The sequence below is a fragment of the Cygnus atratus genome, chromosome 2 (assembly GCF_013377495.2).
Source record: "Cygnus atratus isolate AKBS03 ecotype Queensland, Australia chromosome 2, CAtr_DNAZoo_HiC_assembly, whole genome shotgun sequence".
NCBI classification, from domain to species: Eukaryota; Metazoa; Chordata; class Aves; order Anseriformes; family Anatidae; genus Cygnus; species Cygnus atratus.
Window position 1 is genome coordinate 145,324,348 of NC_066363.1, and position 21,317 is coordinate 145,345,664.

General features: G+C 39.3%; 1 protein-coding gene across 6 annotated transcripts in view; it reads right to left on the reverse strand.

The window, feature by feature from the left end:
- TRPS1 (transcriptional repressor GATA binding 1) overlaps nt 1–21,317 on the reverse strand; it is a 214,837-nt gene that overhangs the window by 140,626 nt on the left and 52,894 nt on the right. For 5 of the 6 annotated variants that reach the window (XM_035556171.2, XM_035556169.2, XM_050708583.1 and 2 more), the window contains 2 exons: nt 18,898–20,027; nt 10,497–11,100 (listed from right to left, as the gene is read on the reverse strand). In XM_035556171.2, the coding sequence (XP_035412064.1) occupies nt 10,497–11,100; nt 18,898–20,027 (1,734 nt within the window). The remainder of the gene's footprint in view (nt 1–10,496; nt 11,101–18,897; nt 20,028–21,317) is intronic. The other variant, XM_035556173.2, reaches the window with a different exon arrangement.

Consider the following 21,317-nt stretch of genomic DNA (forward strand, 5'->3'; position numbering starts at 1 on the left):
GTTTAGTTGGCTATTAGGAGGCAAAGATAAATTGATTAAGTGCTGATTAAGTTTACAGTCATTTACGCATGAGAGGTTCTGTTGAAAAATCAAGCCAGATTTAAAACTTCTGCTAAGCGGAACATAATTTTCTGTAATGGAAAAATCGGTAAAGCTGGAACATACTCTTTGCTTTAAAAATGATTAATACTAGTGCTATAAACCATTTGGCTAAACAACTGCAGAAGATTCTGTGATCAGTGGAGAGACATTTTTAATTTTGAAATAAATCTCATTTCTTAAATTTCATTCTGATTTTTAAACCAGTAAACAGACTAGTAAAACACATGTACGCACAAAAGCATATGTAGGTGCCAAGCTGTTTACAAGAATCAGAAGCCTGGAAGCCAACAAGATTTTAATCAAGATTTCCATTAACTCTCCCCACCCCTCAAACCCTGCATAAGGTTGGGTTTGTAAGAATTTTAAACAAAAGGAAATACATACATTTCTAGCATACTTAGTCAAATATAAAAGAATTTCAGTAATATACTAACAGGTACTGTGCTACTGCCAATGGAGAGCTTTTTGTCTTCTTTATCAGCTGCAGGGAGGAATGCCAAAATGATCACCATAGCTGAGTCCATTAACTGAATTCTGAAGAAAATGCTTTTCTCAAGAAACAGGCTGACTGAATGTATTCTGCACAATACAGACTTTTACACAGGTCTGGGATACGTCCATTTTAGGCTGGGAGAGCAGCTGCCACGAAATGTTGAAGAAATAGGGAGTGTATGTCAGTATCTTCTAACTCAAGAACGTAACACCATGAACATTAAAGCAGTTACTATCAGAAAAAGAACTCATAAATATGTAAAGATATCATTCTCCATACGTTTTATAAAGGGGATAATAGCGGTATATTAAGTTTTGCTTTGATTTTAAAGTTTTCACCTTGCGGTGTCTGCCTCACAGCCTTTTAGTCATGTACAGACTGGAGCAGCAACAGCTTTGAAGTGCCCAACTTCCAGTGAAGTTCCTAACATTTCTTTTAGTAAGTCTGAAGAGGTCTGTATGTGATTTACTCTAATTTCAGAACAAGCTCAGAAATTCACCCTAACACAAAAAGATACAATTTCTTCATGAAAGAATGGGAGAGTCATTTGAGCACCGTATCACTGCCGGGGGATGGGGGCAGAGCGGCAGGAAAATGCTTTGGCAGCATGATCAAATGAAACTCAAAAATACTGGCTGTATACACGATGATAGTCAAAACTTTAAGGGAAACAAAACAGAGCTTTCTACAGATGAGTTCCTTCTATTTTTTTTCCCCAACCAGTAAATATAGTTTAAGTGATTCACAGCCGATTTTTATAATTGTAATGAGCAGCTGTGATCAAACTCTATTTGTAGCATCATAATAAATTTGCCCCCCACCTACTAAAATTAGTTCTAAGCATTCAAAATTCCCATTTGAACATCTGACTGAACAAAACAGGCATTGCTCCATGCCAAAAACTGGAGGAAATAGACCTAAAATATGGCATTTTCTCACCAGAAATTGCAGGCTCCCAGAATAACATGTGAATTAAAACTCATTCCAAGGTTGTTTGCATTGCTCCTCATTCCCATTCATAACAAATTCCTTGACAAATGTTCTGATTATTTCTCTTTTTTTTCTTGCTTTTTTTATTTAAACACAATTTTCAAATCACAGACGGTCTTGGAAGGAGAAACAGCCAATAGTACAACCCATCTGAAAATGGAGAGGGTGGAATTTTACTCTCAGCAAGTGCTGGAGGCAACTGACATGATTAAAGACTGCAGTTTAAGCCATCGTTAAAGGCTTCTTCCCATAAGTGAAAATGTGTAGTTTGCCACTCTACACATCAGAGGCATGTAAACCAAAATGAGGTCAAAGTCAAAGAAGAAACACAAATGCCTCACTCTAAAAAAGTTCCTGCTTTCTCTCTCTTTTTTTTTTTTTTAATCAGGCTAAAGGGGAGAAGAGAAAATTTAACAAAGTTAAAATGATGATGTTTCCTAAGTTTTTCTCTTTTGCCAGTATTTTTGCAATAAGTTACATCATCGTGCCCAGAGAAGATAATTGGCAATATTGACTCGGGATGCCTATGGATCGGGCTCTTCGTAGCACTACACAATATGGATTTTAAAGCACCTCCTCACTCTCACCTTCTGAGGCAAGGAACTGCCCTTACTCCCATTTCACAGACAGAATCAGGAGTATAAGGCCTAGATAAACTAAGAAATGAGAGGGGATTAACCATCTAACTAGGACAAATATGATTCACCAGCTGTATTACAGCAAACACAACAAGTGGCAACTCCCAAGCACTTGATCAGCAATCTGAGCAGGAACTGTTCTTCCCTCTTCACTGGAAAGGCACACTTGCTGCAGCTGTAAATGCTGTCCAAGACTTAAGCAACATATGGGCTTTAATAATATGATATAATATCACATATAAAATTACATATTATATATGATAACAAAATAATTATATTTGCAAATCTCAGGCAGCACAGGGAAACACGAACCAAACGATTGCAAAGTCGATTTGCAAGCTCCCTGCTTTGTGCAAAGCACTGTGCAGCCTGAGCTGCCACTGTGCCATTTGCTTCAGAAAAGTACAATGCAAAAAGAGAAATCATCCTTATTCCTTCTCTTGTCTTTGCATAAATAATATTCTATCTGAACTCCAAGTAAACAATGTAGCATGGTACAGAATATGTGTATTTACAGATTCCTATTGCATACATATATTATTATATTGCTACAACAAAGATCATAAGATTTCGTAAAATATACATAATGCTACTTAGAAAAACGCTTAGAAAAACATCAACAGAACCATTTAGCCATTATAAAGCTTCATTTTAAAAACAGAACTTGGTACAATAAGTAAATAAATTCTATTAGGCAGGAAATTGTCCACTAAATCAATTGTGCTGCATTAGAGATCTTAAAATTAAGACCACTTGCAAGGTGGCCACATGCAGACTCTGAGGAGTGCTAAGGTAACAAAAGAAGTTCCATAAACCCTTTTGCATATCTCACATGTATATTTGTTTCAGCGCACATCTGTTCATATAACAGAACTATTTTCCATGGTTGCCATTTTTAATTGGGTGTATTAACCCCTAGATACCTCCATGGAAAAATCCCAGAACATGTGTGTGCACTGTTTATCCACAAATCTGTCTTTAAATCTTCGCCATTTTGAATTTGTTCAGATGTGGATAGCATCTGGATTCCTTCAAATCAATTATAATTACAACAATCCTTTCTTAGTCCAATAAATTAAACATTTATTTGCTATCGTAATATTCCTTCTCTGAAAGAATATATTTATTGTGTCTTTTAATTACCAAAGTACATGTACAGGGTTTTCTGAAATTCAACACAGAAAGCCACTCTGCACTTCCCGATGTTAAAGGTATCTTCACACAGATTTTCATTGTTCAGCACCACAGTACTTCAGGCAAAAATAGAATTATGTACAATCCTTACCTGCATTCATCTATGAAATTTAATTTTCCATTGAAAATCTACAAGTTAGCAGCAAGTTCTGCCCTCAGACATGAGCGTGTGTTTCCTATTGGATCCAGTTTGGCAAAATTTATCCTCATTTTTTAAATACAATTCGAGTTTCCACTTCAGGTATATAATCTAATGCAAAGTACTGTTAGCGACAGAGAATAAGAGCAGAACTGTCTAATTGTTATAGTTGCACTTTTCAAAACTTTGGAAACTATTTTTGCCCCTGAAACTCTGGAAAAGCTCAGCTAATTATTGAAATCATTCGGCACATCAGACGCTCTGTTTACTTACTTCCAGGCTTAAATGGTGCTTCCCATAGTCAGCTCTCCGAACTATTTAGGCTGCACGGGGTTATTTGCTCCAGCATGTGCACGTTCAGTGCCCACAGCTGCGCTCCACACCATGACCCTGCTTCTTTTAAAAGTACAACCTAGTCGCATCCACAGTGGAAAAAAAAATAAAATTCAGCAATGTGTTTGAGGACTGATTAAAAAATAAAAATATCTGCTCCTGGGGGATGAAGGCAGGTGCCCACCATACACAGGGTTCGGTCACTGCAGCTGCACCACAGCAAGAAGTGGCTGCCCCAGTGCCTGGGGATGCTCGAGGCCAGCTTCATGCATGTGAGCAAAGTGGCATCCTGATGACCCAGGTACCACATATTGGACCCAAGAGGGCAAAAGACAAGTCCTCCCATCCCACCTAACAAGGGTAGTATGTAAATGAGTTAATTGCACCTGGCACTGACTGACGGTCTGCTCTGGCTGGTCAGTTCAATACGAGAGGGCACCCTTTTCTTCTCATCTCTCCCATCCCAACCAAGCAGCTTGTTTTAAATCAAGAGCTTGAATCATCGTTATTGATCACAGCAACTTCAGTAAGGCTGCTGCTGCTGACGCAGTGGCCTGGGGGCCTGTCCCAGCCCTCGCAGCCCTTTGTTCCCCGACTGATTCACCTCTCCAGCAAGGATTTTGACGTAGCTGCTGCCCTTTCGCATTATTACCGCGCCCCACCCAAATAATGATTTTATCATTTAAAGCTCTTCCCAACCACATTTTGCAGAAGAAAAGAAAAATAAATAAAAAATTATGCACCATCGGGTGGGTAAACACGCGCGAGGTGGGGCTGTCTCTCCACATGACAGACACACCCCACACAAAAACCAGAAACATGCCTTGAATTGGGCAGGTTAACATTTTTCTAAAAGTTACTTTCTAGTCCGATCTGATCACTCTGTCATGATGAGTAATGCAAAACATTCAATTTCTTGTGGGTTTGGTTCCAGTAGTTGCTAAAAGCAGCCAAGTACATGTTTGTTTCTCAACGGCTTCAAACCTTCGGCGAGCTATTTTAGCTCCATTCGTGGCCCGCTCCCCAGCGCGGGATTTCACCCGTCTCGGTTTTTGCGCAGGAAACCCGATGCCTCAAAACCGTTTCTCTTCGCGTCCTATCTTTATTTTCTCACTTTCCTTGCTGGATGATTCTTGCCCTTTTCCAGGATGTAGTTATATTTAAAAAGCAGCCCACCACCTCCCCGAGCAGAGACTTGTGGAAACAGGTGCTTCTAAAAAAATAAAAAAATAAAAAGAGCGCGTTTGGCAGCTCTGTGACCTGACAGAGCTGTGTGCGTTAGTAAGACACAGTGCCTGCTGAGTTCCCCTCAGCTAATTAGAGGACCCGTATGGCAATGAATGGCCTTGACTATAAATACTTCCTGAAAGATCTCTAACAGAGTCAGAGGAAATGGGAAAAAAATGAGATGCAGCTACAGGGAAACTATTTCAGATGTTTCTTCTTTAAAGGGCTGCTTTTTTTTTTCCTCCCGAACGTGGCTGAAGGATGAGCTGCTGAGTCCAAGATCTCCCCCAACTTAAATATAAGATATATAATTATATGTGTTAAATTTAATTCTGTAGATATACCATTGAGATGCTGCTATCAGAAGGTGGCTGGATGTGGGACACAATGGCAAAGCACAACAAAATTTCAATACGTTTCACTGTAGTGACCACTGAAAAATCACACTTAAAACATGACCCCTGTGGCACTGCCAAGAGCACACTTTGGGGTGAAGGCAGCAGCAAGACTACCAACACCTGAGAGGCAGTTTTTGCCTCAAAGGTATGTTGCCATTCTGGCCAAGAATTTCATGTTTATACGCACAGGAGAAGTATTTTGGAAATCACAAAGGCCAGTTCGGCATTTCCACCGCTTTGCAGGAATCTGGCATCCAGCTCTGCATAGCAGGAGAGTGCTTTACAACAGGAGAAAGAGTGTTCTGCTACTAAGGATTGCATCTGATATTTACTACACTGATATTAAATGAATCAATCATACATAAACTTACTGATACTTGCATATGTAGTGCTTATTTTAGAATGAGTCACTATTGGCCACAGAGAAGAAAGCAAAATGGGGAGGGCAAATATATTTTCCTCTCTGAATTTAAAGCCATGTAGCAGCTTCTCGACTGAACACTGCATGAAATAACAGGAGTGTAAATATCACAGACAAAAAGAAAAATAACTCTCCTTAAAGTAAATGGAAACTTTCTTGAAAAATAGTGATTTCCCATGAAGAGTTTAATCATCATGGTGCAGAATAATCTCAATTTAATAGCAGAGCTGCTTTTATTCTTTGCCCCTGTATAAAAAGCTCATAGCAAATGTTACCGTAACTTCAGCTGGATATTTAATGTTACAGCCTGCCGTCTCCCTTTGCCAACCACCACCAGTACCTTTGCAATAATTTGATGATCTCTCTCTCTCTCTCCCTCTGATGGTGCACAAATCCACCCATTGCATGAATTATAATTAATAATACATAGGCATCTCCCTGTGCTTCCAGGCATACGCAGCCCTGCAGGGCACACTGCTATTCTGCATCTGCATCAGCTACACTACGATGCAAGGAAGCAGTATTTACCAATACCTTCAGGGGGGCTAACTAGGTCTGTATATAGATCTGAAGGCACAGGCTGCAATTCCCCGTTTTGTGGAAAACTTTGTACGGCAGCATCCACACGTAACAAAACAGGCGACTTCATTTAAAATCAGTTTAGCAAAAAGTTCCTCCTCTCCAAGATCAGCGTTGTCAAAGCATTAAACAATCTGCCTGGCCCGGGAGTCTGCTGGCTGCCAATGTGCTACCCAAAAAAGGAACATTTTTGCATCTCAATAGACTTTCCAGTATCAACAAATCTTTAAACTAAAAAATCAGCTACTCTAAGGAAGAGCAGAAATAATGTCTACATTGTACCACGCTGAGGTACATTTTTTGTAATTCCCATTTGCAAAACATACATATTCGCTGTAAGTACAGCTGCTGGAAACATTTTAATAAGAAAAATAAATTAAAGCTACTCACAGAAGTGTACCAAGCCCCTGAGAAAGATTCTGTTACACACACACACACAGCCTGGAAGCTCTCTTGGGGAAAAAGGTGCGTCCCCTGCATATGTGTGCTTGCACACATGCAGAGCTCAAGCTATCGCCACCGCACTATCTCCAGCTCCTCAAAGGTCACAAACCACTAAAAAGAAAATAAATCCTACCCTAACGACTCCCATGAATAATCTACTGTAGCACAGAGCCTGGGGAGGGAACACGACCATCATGCGTTGAAGGAATGTGAGAAAGCAGCACATAAACAGCTTACAGAACACCCAAAGCTGAAAAACACTTAATTCCAAAAGTTTGCAATTATCATTAGAGAACTATGGGGGCAACTGTAGATTTTCACCTTTTCCCCTGTTGATCTGTATTGCCTTTGATATTTTGTTAAATTGCTAATAACTCCAATCACAAACTCAGTATCTAGAAAACAGCCTTACAACATTAAACTCTCTATCTATATGAAAAAAAATGTGAAAAACATTATCTTCCCTCTCCCTTCCCCCAGTCATCATGAGAGAACTAAAAAATGAAAAGCACATGGTATTACTGCTACTGTTGAATCATTACAAATCATTCTTGATAAACAGAACCACTCTATAAATACTGGATAGCCAGCACAACCAAAGGGATGTGTTAGATTTCTTTCAGTCCATTTCTCACAGTGTTTATTCACTGAGTAATCCCAAATTTTTGGCTTCCTCTGTGCCGATCTTTGAAAAAACACAAAATGAAGGTGTCTACAGTGATTTTATTATAGGTTTTGTTTCCTAGTCACCAGTCGTCCTGGGATACAGTATTTTGCATGAGAATTCATTATATGATACCACAAGTATGTACTGATTTAACCCCTTGTTTTTACAAAGCCCCAGATTTTCGAGTACAATCAACTATTTCTGCCAGCTATTTCATGTTAGAAAAACACATTTCCCCAAAAGTGGATAATCATGTGAGAATTGGTAACAGTATGATTTTTTATTTTCAGGATTACCAAAATTAACTTTTCCCAAAATGGAGAAGGTTTTTTTCTGAACAATTTCTAACTCTGTCCAGACTGAGTGAGCTTCCAGGTATTCCTAACACCCAACACAAAGCTCCCACTGGTCAAGCTGACCAGCACTTTTTCTTCTTACTTAGTGGCCCCAGTGCTTCATCCTATAACTCTGTCCATAGAAAACTAAATCAAGAATAAAATAAAGCAGTTAGGTTTCTATGATCTTTTTCACAGATCCAGGGGAACAGGGAATATCCATCTCACTGGAAGAATTAATATCACTCACAGAATCACACTCCTTCATCTTCCCCCATCTCCTGTCCTCCAGATCCCCCCTTATCTTCAAGCAGCTTGAATTCTCACTGTTTTCCTCTATCCATTAATAGTGATGAAACATATCATTAGGGACTCTGTTCCTCAGAAGCAGAAAGTTAACTTCCCCACTCATTCCTTAAATAATTCAAACTGACAAAGGCAACTTGCCCAATTTCCAAAGAAAAGTGAAAATTAAATGATTATAACTAAGGAGAGAAGGAAAAAAAAAAAAAGACAAAAAGACCACCAGGTACACAGGTGAAGGAAAAAGACTACCAGGTTAGCACATCAGAGTTCAAAAAGCAATGAAGGTGAAACTGTATACAAAAGTAATTCTTCTTTGAAAGGTGTCAGCATGATTTCACCAGTCAGTATAGACCTAATCCAGTATTAAATCCTTTTACAAACCATATCAAAGAAAAGTTGGGTTGTTCACAGAATTTTGAAATGCAAGAAGTTAATTTATATACCCTGTTAACACACAAAAATAAAACTTTTTTTTTTTACAGAAAACCATGCAAATTATTGGTAATTTATATTTTTTGAAAATCTAGAAGTGATCAAAACGTTTCCAAAGTGATAAAAAATAATAACAAATATACTAGTATCTTTGTATAAAGATTGAACTTATTTTAAAGGATGGCATAAGAAGCAGCCAGTGTACAGTTTTCCCTTCTTCATTTACTATTCCCTAAAAATTGTAATATAATGGTCTTATTTTATGATTTCAGATTTTAGGCTCTCGTTACCAAACAGATTGAGACGTTTATAGAGCTGATTCCACATATTACCAGGCCTCTTTGGATATTATTATTAAAAATAAATGAAAATTATTTGTACTCTGATAAACCCAAAATATAAATGGTTCCTCTGGCCAATATGTAACTAGTGTCATATGTACAGCATGAATTCCACTGCTAGTCAGATATATGTATATATTTTTAGACATATTTCTAAATGGAGGAGAAATATAAACCTGCCATTCACAATGAACACACACCCAGGCCCAACAGGGAACCTGTCATCCTGTGACTGCTTCTCATACACTTAACATCTGACATCAGTAGCTATTCACGACCTGCAAGGCACAAAAGACTGTGGTCCCCCTAAACTGCATGCAGACTTCAAGTGACAGACACATTATTTTATAATTAGAATAACTGTAATATTTTTAAGACTACTGACTTCATTTTAAAAGAGCTTTTAAGGTTTATCTATGTATATGGAGACAGATATACACATGTATAATCTTAGCAGACCATGGAATAAAACATTTATCTTGCCTTTGGTCTTCTTCTGTCATGTTGTTCATTCTTACAGTAATGGAAGTTATGGTTATAAATGTTCTTATAAAAGACAATACAGAACAAGAGATGATCACCACTTCCATTCTAGTGAAGTTCACCTGCAAGTTCCTAAAAGTTCAAATAGGGAGCAGCCCCTGAAAAAATTCAGTGATGACACCAGGAGAAAGGCACTTATTTGTCTCCATGTTCAGCTCCTCAGAATTTGAGAATTCTTCTAACTTCAAATTTACCAACAGTGGAAAAAGCATACCTTGCTGGAAGGGGAAGTTAGGAAGTTCCTTATGTCTACTTTTTTTTTTACCAATATATTTTTTTTTAGAAAGACAGAATAGGAATTATTTGGTGTGATGAATATTCCCCCCTTCTTTATCACACAAGCTCCTTCCTTTTCTCTCTTTTATTTGCTTCCAAGGCAACCAGACAAGTGTCAAAATTGATATGTAATTATGCTGTTTTACAAAAAAAAAGAGGTTATTTTTTATTAACATTTAACTCAGGTTTCATATTCTTAGATATTTAATAATGCTAAATCTTGCTTAAGTGTGAACTGTCACACCACCTCAAAATTTAAGAGGTGATTAGTTGTTTCAGTGTAACAGATGTGCAGCCTTCTGGGGTTCTAAACCCTCGTTCTTCAAATGCATCATCAACCTGCACAATTAGCAGGAATGATTAAACAAAATTCAATCAGAGCTAAATAGCAAAAGCAGAATCACTTGCTTACTAATACTGCATCAAATATATACACTGTTTTATGCAAACACTTTGGAACATTTACCTGCCAGTTTCGGTCTACAAGTTTGAATCTTTCAGTCTTCCCCTGATTTTTATTTTTGTTTTCCCATGCATTCACTCTGGAAACGAAGAAATCTTTCACGTGCCTAATTAAACATAGCATACATGTAATCAGGAAAAAAAAAAAGAAAAGAGAGAGAGTGAGAGCTTCCTACCCGTAACAAGGACTGGGATTCATCCTTTGCCTTGCCGTCCCCGGATCCAGGGTAGGGCTGGGTGAGCTGCCCGGCCTTCTCCGCCGCTCCGGCTGGCACGCCCTGCAGGAAGCCCTTGCTCTCCACCGCCAAGCCGTAAATGGGCCGCGCGAGATGGGCAGCTTCTACGTTCGGACTATCCCTTAAAGGCTTTGGCTGCTCTTGGCCAACGGACACGGGGGTCAACAAGCCTAAACTGGTCTGTGTGTAGGACGGGCTCCCCCTCAGAATGTCTGTTCCTCTCCAGGTCACGTTACGAAGATCATCAGCGGGACTGTCAGTCCAACCCTTCTCCTTAAGCACTTCTTTATCTTCTATCTTTTCCCTCTTGACTATGCTGTCAGATATGGGCTCCCCCATTTTGGGGTCTGGATTAATCAGACTGTAGACCTTGAGGTCAATTTTTGGCTCCTCCTTGATAGACGAAACGCTGTGACTGTCCTCCCCATTGGCTGTAGTGACGTCCACCTCCTGACAGTGCACAGTGTTGAAGTGCTCTAGTAGTGACTGAGTGTCAACAGCTGTGAAGCTGCACTGACGGCATTTGTAGCAGTTGTGTACTCTCCTGGAAGGAAACGAGAAGTGCGTTAATGCGAGTCTCCCCTCAGCCCTCCCGCTCTCACTGGCTTTACCCACCAAGAAGAAAGAAAATAAATTCAACGTACAGTACGAGTCCCTCCAATAAAGCAAGCAGGTTTGCTTTGTTGTCTGACACAATAGGGGAAAAATCCTGCTGCTTTTCACCCCCACGCCTTGCAATGACCTCCTATTGTTCATTCATACTCCACTGCATTATTCTAAACTTCATATAATTTTCACTGGGATTTTGTGTTGTTTCCTTTCCTGTTTGCTGCAGTACACTCTCCACTTTCCATTGTGGTAGAAACACCGACTGAAGTAATATTTTTTTTTCCCCAACCAAAATCAAATAGTTAGAAGAGGAATGTTTTCTTTGTATAAAAAAACAAACAAACAAAAAACAATATTCACATAAGTATACTCTAGAAAAATCAAATGTTGAAAAATTCCTTTGCTTTCCACCATTTTGAGTTACTTTTGTTGACAAAGATCATTTTGAGCAGAGCTCTGCTTAACTTACGGGATAAGAACACACCAAAGGATGGCAGGTTGCACACAACAAACAATACTATTTGTCCTCTGTGGACATTTCAACATGACCTTAGATGCTGCTCTAAAGCAAAAGCAGCATAGTCGGCTGTGTCAATACAAGCTGCATTTTCCTGTCAAACACAGAAGTGATTGGGTAAGACCCGAAGCAGTCTGGAATAACGCGCCTTCCTGTTTTCATTCGCGAAGCCTATATAAAGTGCTGTATTACTAAATTATGTAAAGCATATGTTGCTACATTGGAACAACATGTTACCACTTTATCTATCAGAGGAACAGAGCACTTTTTATGAGCTATATAACATTATGAATAATCATTTAATGCACAGAAGTGGTCCGAGCCCTCCGTCGGAATCGGGCCCCGTCGCGCCAGGCCGAGCCGAGCACCGTCCCTGCCTTTCCTCGACACGTTCGCAGAGCTGCAGCAACCTTCTCCCTGCAGATCCGCTCACACATCCACACCCCGTGCGTTCAAGAGCCACAACAGTGTCTTCAGCCAAGCTAGAAAACGAGCCTTTCACTATCCACACAGGACAAAACTTGCATGAGAAATCTGTTACTGCCCTGACAACTCCAATTGTTAGAATTAATTCTTCTGAGGCCAAATCCTGGTCTCGGTGAAGTCAATGGCTAAACTCCCATTGACTTCAGTAAGCGCAGGATTTGGCTCTCAATGCATCTGTGGAACTGGAATGATACACAAAATGTCCCTGTTTAAGTATGATAGTTTAGAAGGGACAACTTGCCAAACTTCCAAAAAAAAAAAAACAAACCCTTGTCTTCCTTCTTTCCTTTCGTTGAAAAAACAAACCATATGTTATTTACATTGTCTGATTTTCTTGCAGTTGTGTCAGCGTGCAGACATGAGCACACATTCAAATTCGAGCTTTTTAGCCCTTGTGCAATATCAGTTTTCTTTTTGTCATTTTCTGTATTTATATTCATTTTAAGGGACTAGATGGGCTCATTCAGTTACGCAAAAAATACAGTCAGCTATTCTCCATATAGCCTTATGGCAACAAAACCTACTTGTAGGAGAGAAAGCTGCAGGTTAAAATCCTGCTCTGGCTGCGTTCCTCTTTTTTCATTCTACAATTATGTTTTATTAAAATCAGCTTCTCTCTCAATGCGACACTAATATATTCACTCTTGCAACTTAATTCTTCTCTAAACCAAGCTTAATTCTCTTCTGAACCAAAAAAAAAAGGAGAGTGCTATCTGATCAAAACCATTTTACACATACAAAAAGCCAAGTTTTAAAGAGGGTCAGCCCTGTAAAGGTGGGATACCATCAGGGAAGTCCAAGTTAGAGAGGGGCTAGTTATCTTAAAAGCCAAGTTAAACAAGACCATTTGGGGCTAATGGCTCAACCCCATACACTCCCCATGTGAAAGTTTATCAATCCTTTGGGAGACTACTTAGCCCTAAGTGTCTCTTGTTTAACTTGGCTATTTCAATAGCTAACCCCCTTTTCTAACTTGGCTCTCATCTACAGACATCACACCTCCAAACAGCTGATCTTTTTCTGCCTAGCTTGCCTTTTTTTTTTTTCCCTCCTTTCTCTTCCATGCTGGCTAAATGGTTTTGATCAGGAGCAGTAAACACCACAGGAGTGCTGCCATGCTTATGAGGCCACAAACAAATGTAGAATATTAGATACAGTTGTAACTGAGTGGCTGGGGCCCTGACGAAGTCACCTTTTTTACATGAGAGCTTTCTTAATTTAAGGGATTTATAATCTATTCAAAGGGAGTCATGAAAACATCTTGTATTTCTTCTGTTAAGCTGTGACAGAAATTGTGATGTGGAAAAGACTGATTTAGACAGGTAGCCCAACAGGCTTTTTCTTCTAGGATGTATACTTCTCTAGTAGTGTTCATCACTGCCATTATAAATCTTCATATTTTACATGTCCTTTACATTTTTCTATCCAAAAGCTCAAGGAAAGAAAGCTCAAGTTTGTAACTGTCCAATATAAGTCAATGTCTCAAATAAAATAATAACTATTATAACCCTAGAGAACTTTTTTAGAATTGGAAACTCTTATCCTTCCCCAGAACAAGGCATAAAAAGAAGTATGTTTTCACCTCTGATTCTTTTCACCCCACCCTGAGAGCAATCAAGAGAACAAGCTGGCAAACTTTCATTTCTTTTTGTACCAGATTTTAAATCTACACAAGGTTCCTAAAGGTCTAAGTTACAACTAGATTTGTGCACAGAACTTCCCAAAACTAAGCCAAAAAAATATCAAAGTTCCAGTTTGCAAAGTATACCATAAGCACTTTTGTGCTTATTGGTCAGAGGATAGATGTTTGAGGAAAAGTTAAGTATGGAAGAAAATTAGGTAAATAAAGATGGAAACAGCATTCTCCCCATTATGATTTTGCTCCTATACCACTCAAGCAAACTAAAAGCAGGTTCAAGCCATAAGCTGACATACTTCCCATGTGACAATGGAAAGGCAATGTTACACCATCCACTGATGTCACTTAGCATTATTATTTGCACTACTAAATAAATCAAAGACTTGATTATTCATGGACATTAAAACAGTTATGGCCCAATCCAAAAATTAAATGTCATGGAATTCTGGCCAAATTGTTGCTGCCCTGTTAGGTTCTGACAACTTAATAAAATCATATCATTTATTTCTACTGAAATACACCTGAATTGGGTTGCAATAGAAGGTAAGAATTTTCCCTTGCAAAACTTGAAGGTGGAGAGATTAGATGTCTTTTTTTGAGAGATTTAATGTTATTTATGTGAGATTTCTAATAGGCTGTGATACTCTTGACACTAGCAAGTTGTTAATTAAGTCTTGTTGACACACTTCTAACTAGTCTGAAGTATTACAAAATACCACCCTCTACAAAACAAGTAATTTTTTAAAATTACCTGAAGACGTTCCTATGCTCTAGGGCATAGAAAATATTCTGGATGAAGGTACGGCTGTCATATCACTTCCATTTTTTTGCATGCTTTGAATTTCATTAAGAATATAATAATTGCTAACATTTCTTGTGAAGAAACAGGCTCATAAGAAAGTTTACTTTGGGGATGGGTGCTGCACTTGGGCTTGCAGGGAGAGGAAAATACTCAGTAGAAGCAAAGGGAGCAAAAAGCAAGCAAGACAACTCAGCGGAAGGGCAGAAAGGGGAGGAGAATGGGCAGAGCGGAGAGCAAGGCTGAAATGAAATGCAAGCAAAAGCCACCGGCAAGAGCAAACAAGTTCAGAGCAGTGAATTAAGGTGTCAGGAGGATGGAAAAGGTCTTCGCAGCTGCTGCTGCTGTTCGCCAAGTGAAGGCCCCAGCTCTGCCGCAAAGCAGGAGCTGCTGGGCCTCAGTTTACACATTTGCCCTCGGTTGGATTCTCCGGGGAGCAGCCCAAAAGCTCCATGTTCCCACAACCTGCACGTCTCAGACCTTTCTCCAGCTTCTGCTGCCCGTTGGTGTCAGGGGCGGTGGGGGGCAGCCCCGATGTCCCCGTCCCCAAAGTGCAGGCATGGCGCTGGGGGCATGCAGGCTGCAGCTCCAGTGGTACCCCCTTGCCTTTACCGTCTCACTCCACTGACATTTAAGAGGTGAGAAATTTCATGTAATTCTGCTGAACAGCCCTACAGAGCTGCCATCACGTGCATTTGCAAAAATAATCTCCGTTTATTAGAAAAAAAATATTCTGCTCCACTGCCAAAGCTCGTATTTCATTTGTGAGTCTATTTGCTTTTTATGTTTTGCTGTTGTTTAATGAATAACAGTCACCAGCCTACCTATTTTTTAAAGAATTTTAGACCATCTTTCAAGCACAGCATTTGTAATTAGCACTAGCACTGATCAAATGCTACTGTCAGTCTTTTTTGACAGTAAGGATTTTCATGAAGAAAAAAGTAATTTGTGCAAAAATGAGAAAATGTGTTGTTCTCCCACATTTTTATAAAAAGTCTGAAATTAAAGGTCTGCAAGAAGCCTCATTCAGCTTTAAGAAAAAAAAGGTAATTTAAAAATAAATTATTCTCAAGCAGAAAAATAATATCTAGACTGAGTCATCTGACTTGCAAAATTTCCCCTAATAGTCAATATGATTTTTATCTAAATTACATGTGTTGGCATCTTTTAGTTCATCAGAATAGCAGACAGTTTTGAGAAAAAAACAAATAAATTTCACAATGAACGCATGGAATACCTGATTCCTCAGAGGAATAACGGAAAATGAGCGGTAGCAGAATTAGAAAATGTAGGCCAACAAACATTCTGGGGATTATTTGAGTAAGCACCTTTTAGTGAGGTTTAAATACAAGTAAACTCAAGTGCAATGTGATTCATTAATTTCAAATTTAACTGAACAGGTCTCAAATAATCATGTCAAGGAAATACTGAATGAGAGTTAAATGTTAATATACATTTCTGTAGAAAGAAAAGTTGAAATGAACGACTTGCAAATTCTAACACTTGCAAATACATGGCTGCAAAGGAATAATATTAGGACACAGAAAAAAAAAATAAACTAACAGACACAGGCAAATTGTAGACAAAGAGCCAAAAGGAAACCAAATAAAAGCAAATTAATTAAACATGCTGTTCATGTCTATGTCTTAAAAAAGAAAATAATCAAGAAAGCAGACCAAAAAAAATACACAAACTCAAATAAGTAAGAGCTATCTCCAATACTCACACATTATCTAGGGTAAACTTAAAGATGTGAATGGCAAAACACTTTCTGTGGCCACATTAATGCTTACGACCATGTTTATCACTACAATCCATTCAGCCACTTATTATATAAAATGGCAGTTTACATATATATATATATTCATGTATATAATTTTATATACATCAGAAATATATAATGGTGTGGCCTAACAGCTTTATTGGGATAAACTCTGATGAAGCCACAGAGAAGACCTGAGGCTTCTCTGAAGCCTGAAGGCTGTGAGCTGCCTCCACACAATGTGGTTCTATGTATGTCACATAACTCCCCAACACAACTATTTTACACCACTATTTTTAAGTTCTTTTAAAAATCTGAACTAATCTGCACCCTTATTTCTTAAAATACAAAAAGGGAAAGGAAATACAAATCAGGTATATGCAAAATTTTTGTTAAGAAAAAGGAAAAAAACAAAGACCTGATAATAATATAAAGAATAATGCCCTAGCAGTCTTTTTTATTTGTTTTAGTTCGGTATATTAAAAACTATGAAAAATGAGGCATAGAAAAGCAAGGTGTTTGCCATTACAGAGCATGTACCAAAAACTGAACTAACTTCTGCAATTTCAAAGACGATGCACAGTGGGAAAGAAGAGCGGCAGTATATGTAGAAAATAAACAAAATTCAAATTTAAAAGGGAGTGGGAGAGTGGGGTACGGGAAAGGGAAAGAAGTTGGCAGTTGTGGGGATTTTGTGCTTTGCTTTGACTATACAACATCCTCAGAGTGCTCTATAATGCGGTAGACTGAAGGCTTAAAAATACATTGTTCGAGTGTTTTGAACAGAATAGGCTAATTTTAGACAAACAAGTTGAGATTCAAATGTTTAAACTCATCTCTTGATTTTCCAGAGAGCACATCACATAGCAATTCCCACTGACAACTGCTGGAGCTGAAGGGTGCTGAGCACTCTGGAGGACAAACTGCTGCCATGGGGTATCTGCATTACAGTTCTGAAAGTCATGGCTTCTCCTTTCGTTGGGAAAAAGGATTTTAACTAGGCGTGCTTGTTAAAACTTAAATTAGCAGCTGCAGCAAAATAAAAGTGTTTTTCAGTCAAGGAGCCATTTCAATCTTCCAGTTATTTAACCACTAAAAAAAGATCATGCCATGCCCCAGCGGCGGACAAAGTGCTGCCTATGGAGTTCTACAGCACAGCTCAAAGCTGCTATAATAACGCTTGGAACTTAGATACCACTTTTCATCTTCAAAGCAGTTTACAAACATTAACTAATTAATCCGCACAACATCCCTGAGGCCCACTTGGATCAAAAATGGGGCACTGCATGCTGGGACCTGAATCCTCCGTGGGCCCTAGTTCCAAATTAAAGATGAGCAATCTGCTCTTTTTTTTTTCTCCTTTTTTTTTTTTTTTTAAATAGACTCCTGATACACTGCCAATGCAGCCCTCTGTTGGGCAACATTTGGATGCCCCCAGCTTTAATCTCTATTAAAGTATCATGCCCCAGTCTGCCTTTGTTAATTTTGGATGTCTTGGAATCTATTAAATGTGGCACAGTTTCTTGAGCTTTTAACAAAGCTTTAGCTTTGAAAATGCATCTTCTTTTGTCTTCATTCTAGCTGGCTTCCATGCAAAGATCTTTTAGATGAGATAGATACTGAGCTTTCCGTTGTTGTTGACGCATTAGCCTTAACTATTAACATATTCAGCATGATTTTCTAATATTTAACATTGCTTTTGCAGCAGCACATAACTGTAGCTTTTTACAAAGTCTAGGAGCCAGCTCCTCCTCCGATGTAAACTGGACTGCCAGTTTACAACAGCACAGGAACTGACCCAAGAAGTTTAGCAGGGAGTTGGCTGCCATCGTGACATTGTGTCAGACTGAGTCAGGAGACTGGCTGCATCCACCTCCAAATAGGAACATTAGCATTTAAAATAAATAGAATGACACTGTAAACCAGCAACACAAAAATAAGCATCTGCAAAAGGATCTTGGGGGATGACATCAACAGACAAAAGAGTGTCTGCTCCCAGTGTGAAACCAACACCAAAACAGCAGTGGAATGCTCTTAAACTCATTATTGCATTGCTGGACTTGGGAATGGAAAATACTACAGAAAGGTAGTACATTGAAGCACTGTTACGGAGCATGAAAGGATTCACAGTCTATCTTGGAAAGTAAAGCCATTTGTGTTCCCCTAATGAATGAAGATGCCAGCTTTCTGGTAAAAAGCCTTAACTAAAATAGTACCTAGGAGATTCTGGGTGGAAAATAGTTGACCAAACCTCAAATATGATGGAACTTCAACATGTACACACAAATCCAAATCTCCCTCTTCATCGCACAGGTTTAAACATGTAATTAAAGCCATGCACTTAGCTGGTGTTTTTCCAAAACACAGTGGATGTTGGATTGGACTCTGGCTATAAAGATTTGCATCTATGCACATTCCTATTTTGATTTCCAGTTTCCTCAGTTTTACGGAACAATGACATTTAATTAAGGAATCAGGAGGGCCGTTTGTTTGGGTTCCTATTAGCAATCATTTCAAACTTCACTGTACCTGTAGTGTCGGGAAATCTCTTCTTCCACCTGGGTGGTAAAGTCACATTTGGTACATGAGTGTTCTTTGTTCTCTTTGAGAGTCAGCGGCCCGTCCGCCCCTTGCAGGGTATTTGTTTCGGGTTTGACATCAGACGCTTGGGCTTCGTGTGCGTTCTCATAGTGAAGCAGGAGAACATCTACGTCGGGAGTGGAGAATGAGCACTGATGGCACTGGTGTTTGACTCTAGAGCTTCCTGTCACCCCTGGAGACAGGTGCAAAAGCAAGAGAGCACAGTGGGAACAATTACTTTTTCTGCAAGCAAATGGATAAGTAATTTCTCCAAGGTGCTTTTCTGGGCTGCAGAGGCCTCGGGGACAGAACTGACAGTGCTTAATGGTACACTTATGAATGTTGTGTAGCTGCTGATAGTGACGGAGAAGTGGGCCCACCACTATTACATCTGGGCCATGGCTCTTTGAGTACCTAAAGTCACAGAACTGACAGTTGTAGCTCGTCACCATGCTGTCCTCTGCTCCTTTGCTAGTCAAGTCTTTCTTTTTTGCCACACTCGCACCCTTTTCTGTCTTTGTCACTAACTCCCCGTCTGCATTTTTGGCTAGATCATTCTGGTTAATGACAGATCCCCTAGAAAGCTTATCATTCAGATCTGGATGATGGCTTCCTGACTGGCTTCCCCCATGCTGTTTGCTGTAATGTTCTAATAGTTTCAATGAGCTGGACGATTCACAGCTGAAACTGCAAAATTTACACCAGTAGTAACTGGTTGTATCGGTACCATTTTGTCTAGAGGAATCTATTGGCTTGATGGGCACCGAATATCCAACTGGTGTATCATCTCCTGCTTTTACAGTGATTCTGTCTTGCCACTTCCCCAAGTCTCCAGAATCACATGGTCGAAGAGTAGGACTGGATTTATTGGAGTTTTTCTCTGAAGTTTTACCAGAATCAGAGGAGGGAAGGGCTGCTTTCATTTTGTTTGGGTGAGTCTGTAAGAAGTGTTGCTCTAGTTCAGTGGACGAGTTGCCCATGTAGGTGAAATTGCAGAATTTGCAGCGGAAGTACTTGGTGTTGCCTTGGCAATCTGGAGTTTTCCGCCCAATTCCGATGAAGGTTCCACCTAAAGTAACCTATGAATAAACAATAGCATCATTTTAGCTCCACTATAGATTTAAACAGCAAGGAAGAAAAAAAGAAAGAGAAACAGAGAGCAATTAACTCATAAGCCTCTTAATTAAACAACGTCACCACCATTTTCATTTGTGCACTTGTACTAATGTAGCAAGATATCATACTTACACCCTCACTTATTTAGCATTTGTTGATGAAGATTATGAAATGTTTCACACAGCTGAATATATATTCCATATGAACACTAAACATCTGAGGAAACTGCGGCATGCATCCACAACATGATCTGAATTCAGACTTCCTCGACAGGACTGTTGCTTCCTTCACTAAATCAAGTTATTGATAGACGATCTAATAGTCAGTTCCCAAATCCCTGAGCCCTTTGACAGGAAACTTTGCTGTGACTTTGTATCAGGTGTGGAATAGAAGAATGAGCCCTCGGTCTTTTTTTTTCTCAATATGCTTACATGTTTTAATGATATTCATGCTTAAATGCCCAAGAGAATTGCTTTCTAAATATGAGAACACAAAAATTGAATTTAAAAGAGTTAAGTCACATTGCTGGGTTGAAGTATGACCAATTCTTCTAAAGAACAGTCCTGCAGGAGTATCCAGTACCCGCCAGGATGCCTTTTAACAAAGCAGTAGTGGCTGATGTCTGAAACGAGAGGCGGTTTTCTCAAAGATTACTCAGTACAGACGTTCTCCAAGGAAATCTTCCGTCCTCTCATGCACAGAGCCCAATTTAGTAAAACAAGGATGGAAAAACTACAGTAGAAAAATGGCATGTGGCAAAGAAACCTACCACACCCAAGGCCATGACATCACTAATTAAAAAAAAAAAAAAAAAGGTAGGTCTACTTAACTGTTCTCATGATCTCTGAGCAAAATGGTCTGTCTGCAGGAAGGAAACAAGGCTTCCAGAGCTTATGTTGCTAAACCATGTGTTCGCACAGCAGGCAGGCCTGCCCTTCCCAGGAGTGCACCACACCTGCCCCGTGACATCAGGGGGATTTGCTGCTCCTGTACAACTGGTTTGGAGGCCAAAAAAAGAATCTCCTGACAAAAGTGTCACCGCTGCTCTACTTCTTTTCCTGAATAGTAAACAAGGTACAGCATCCAGAAAATAATTCCTCCTCACACCCAAAATCCACAGCCAGCTACTCCTTTGTCATCGGCCAGTCTACACCACTCTATCAAGGACATGGGTGGAAGCTAGCATGTGCCACAATCTAGTTTTTTCTGCCCAAGAGATGCCTTATAGGGAGTATAAAATTTCCACAAAGGGT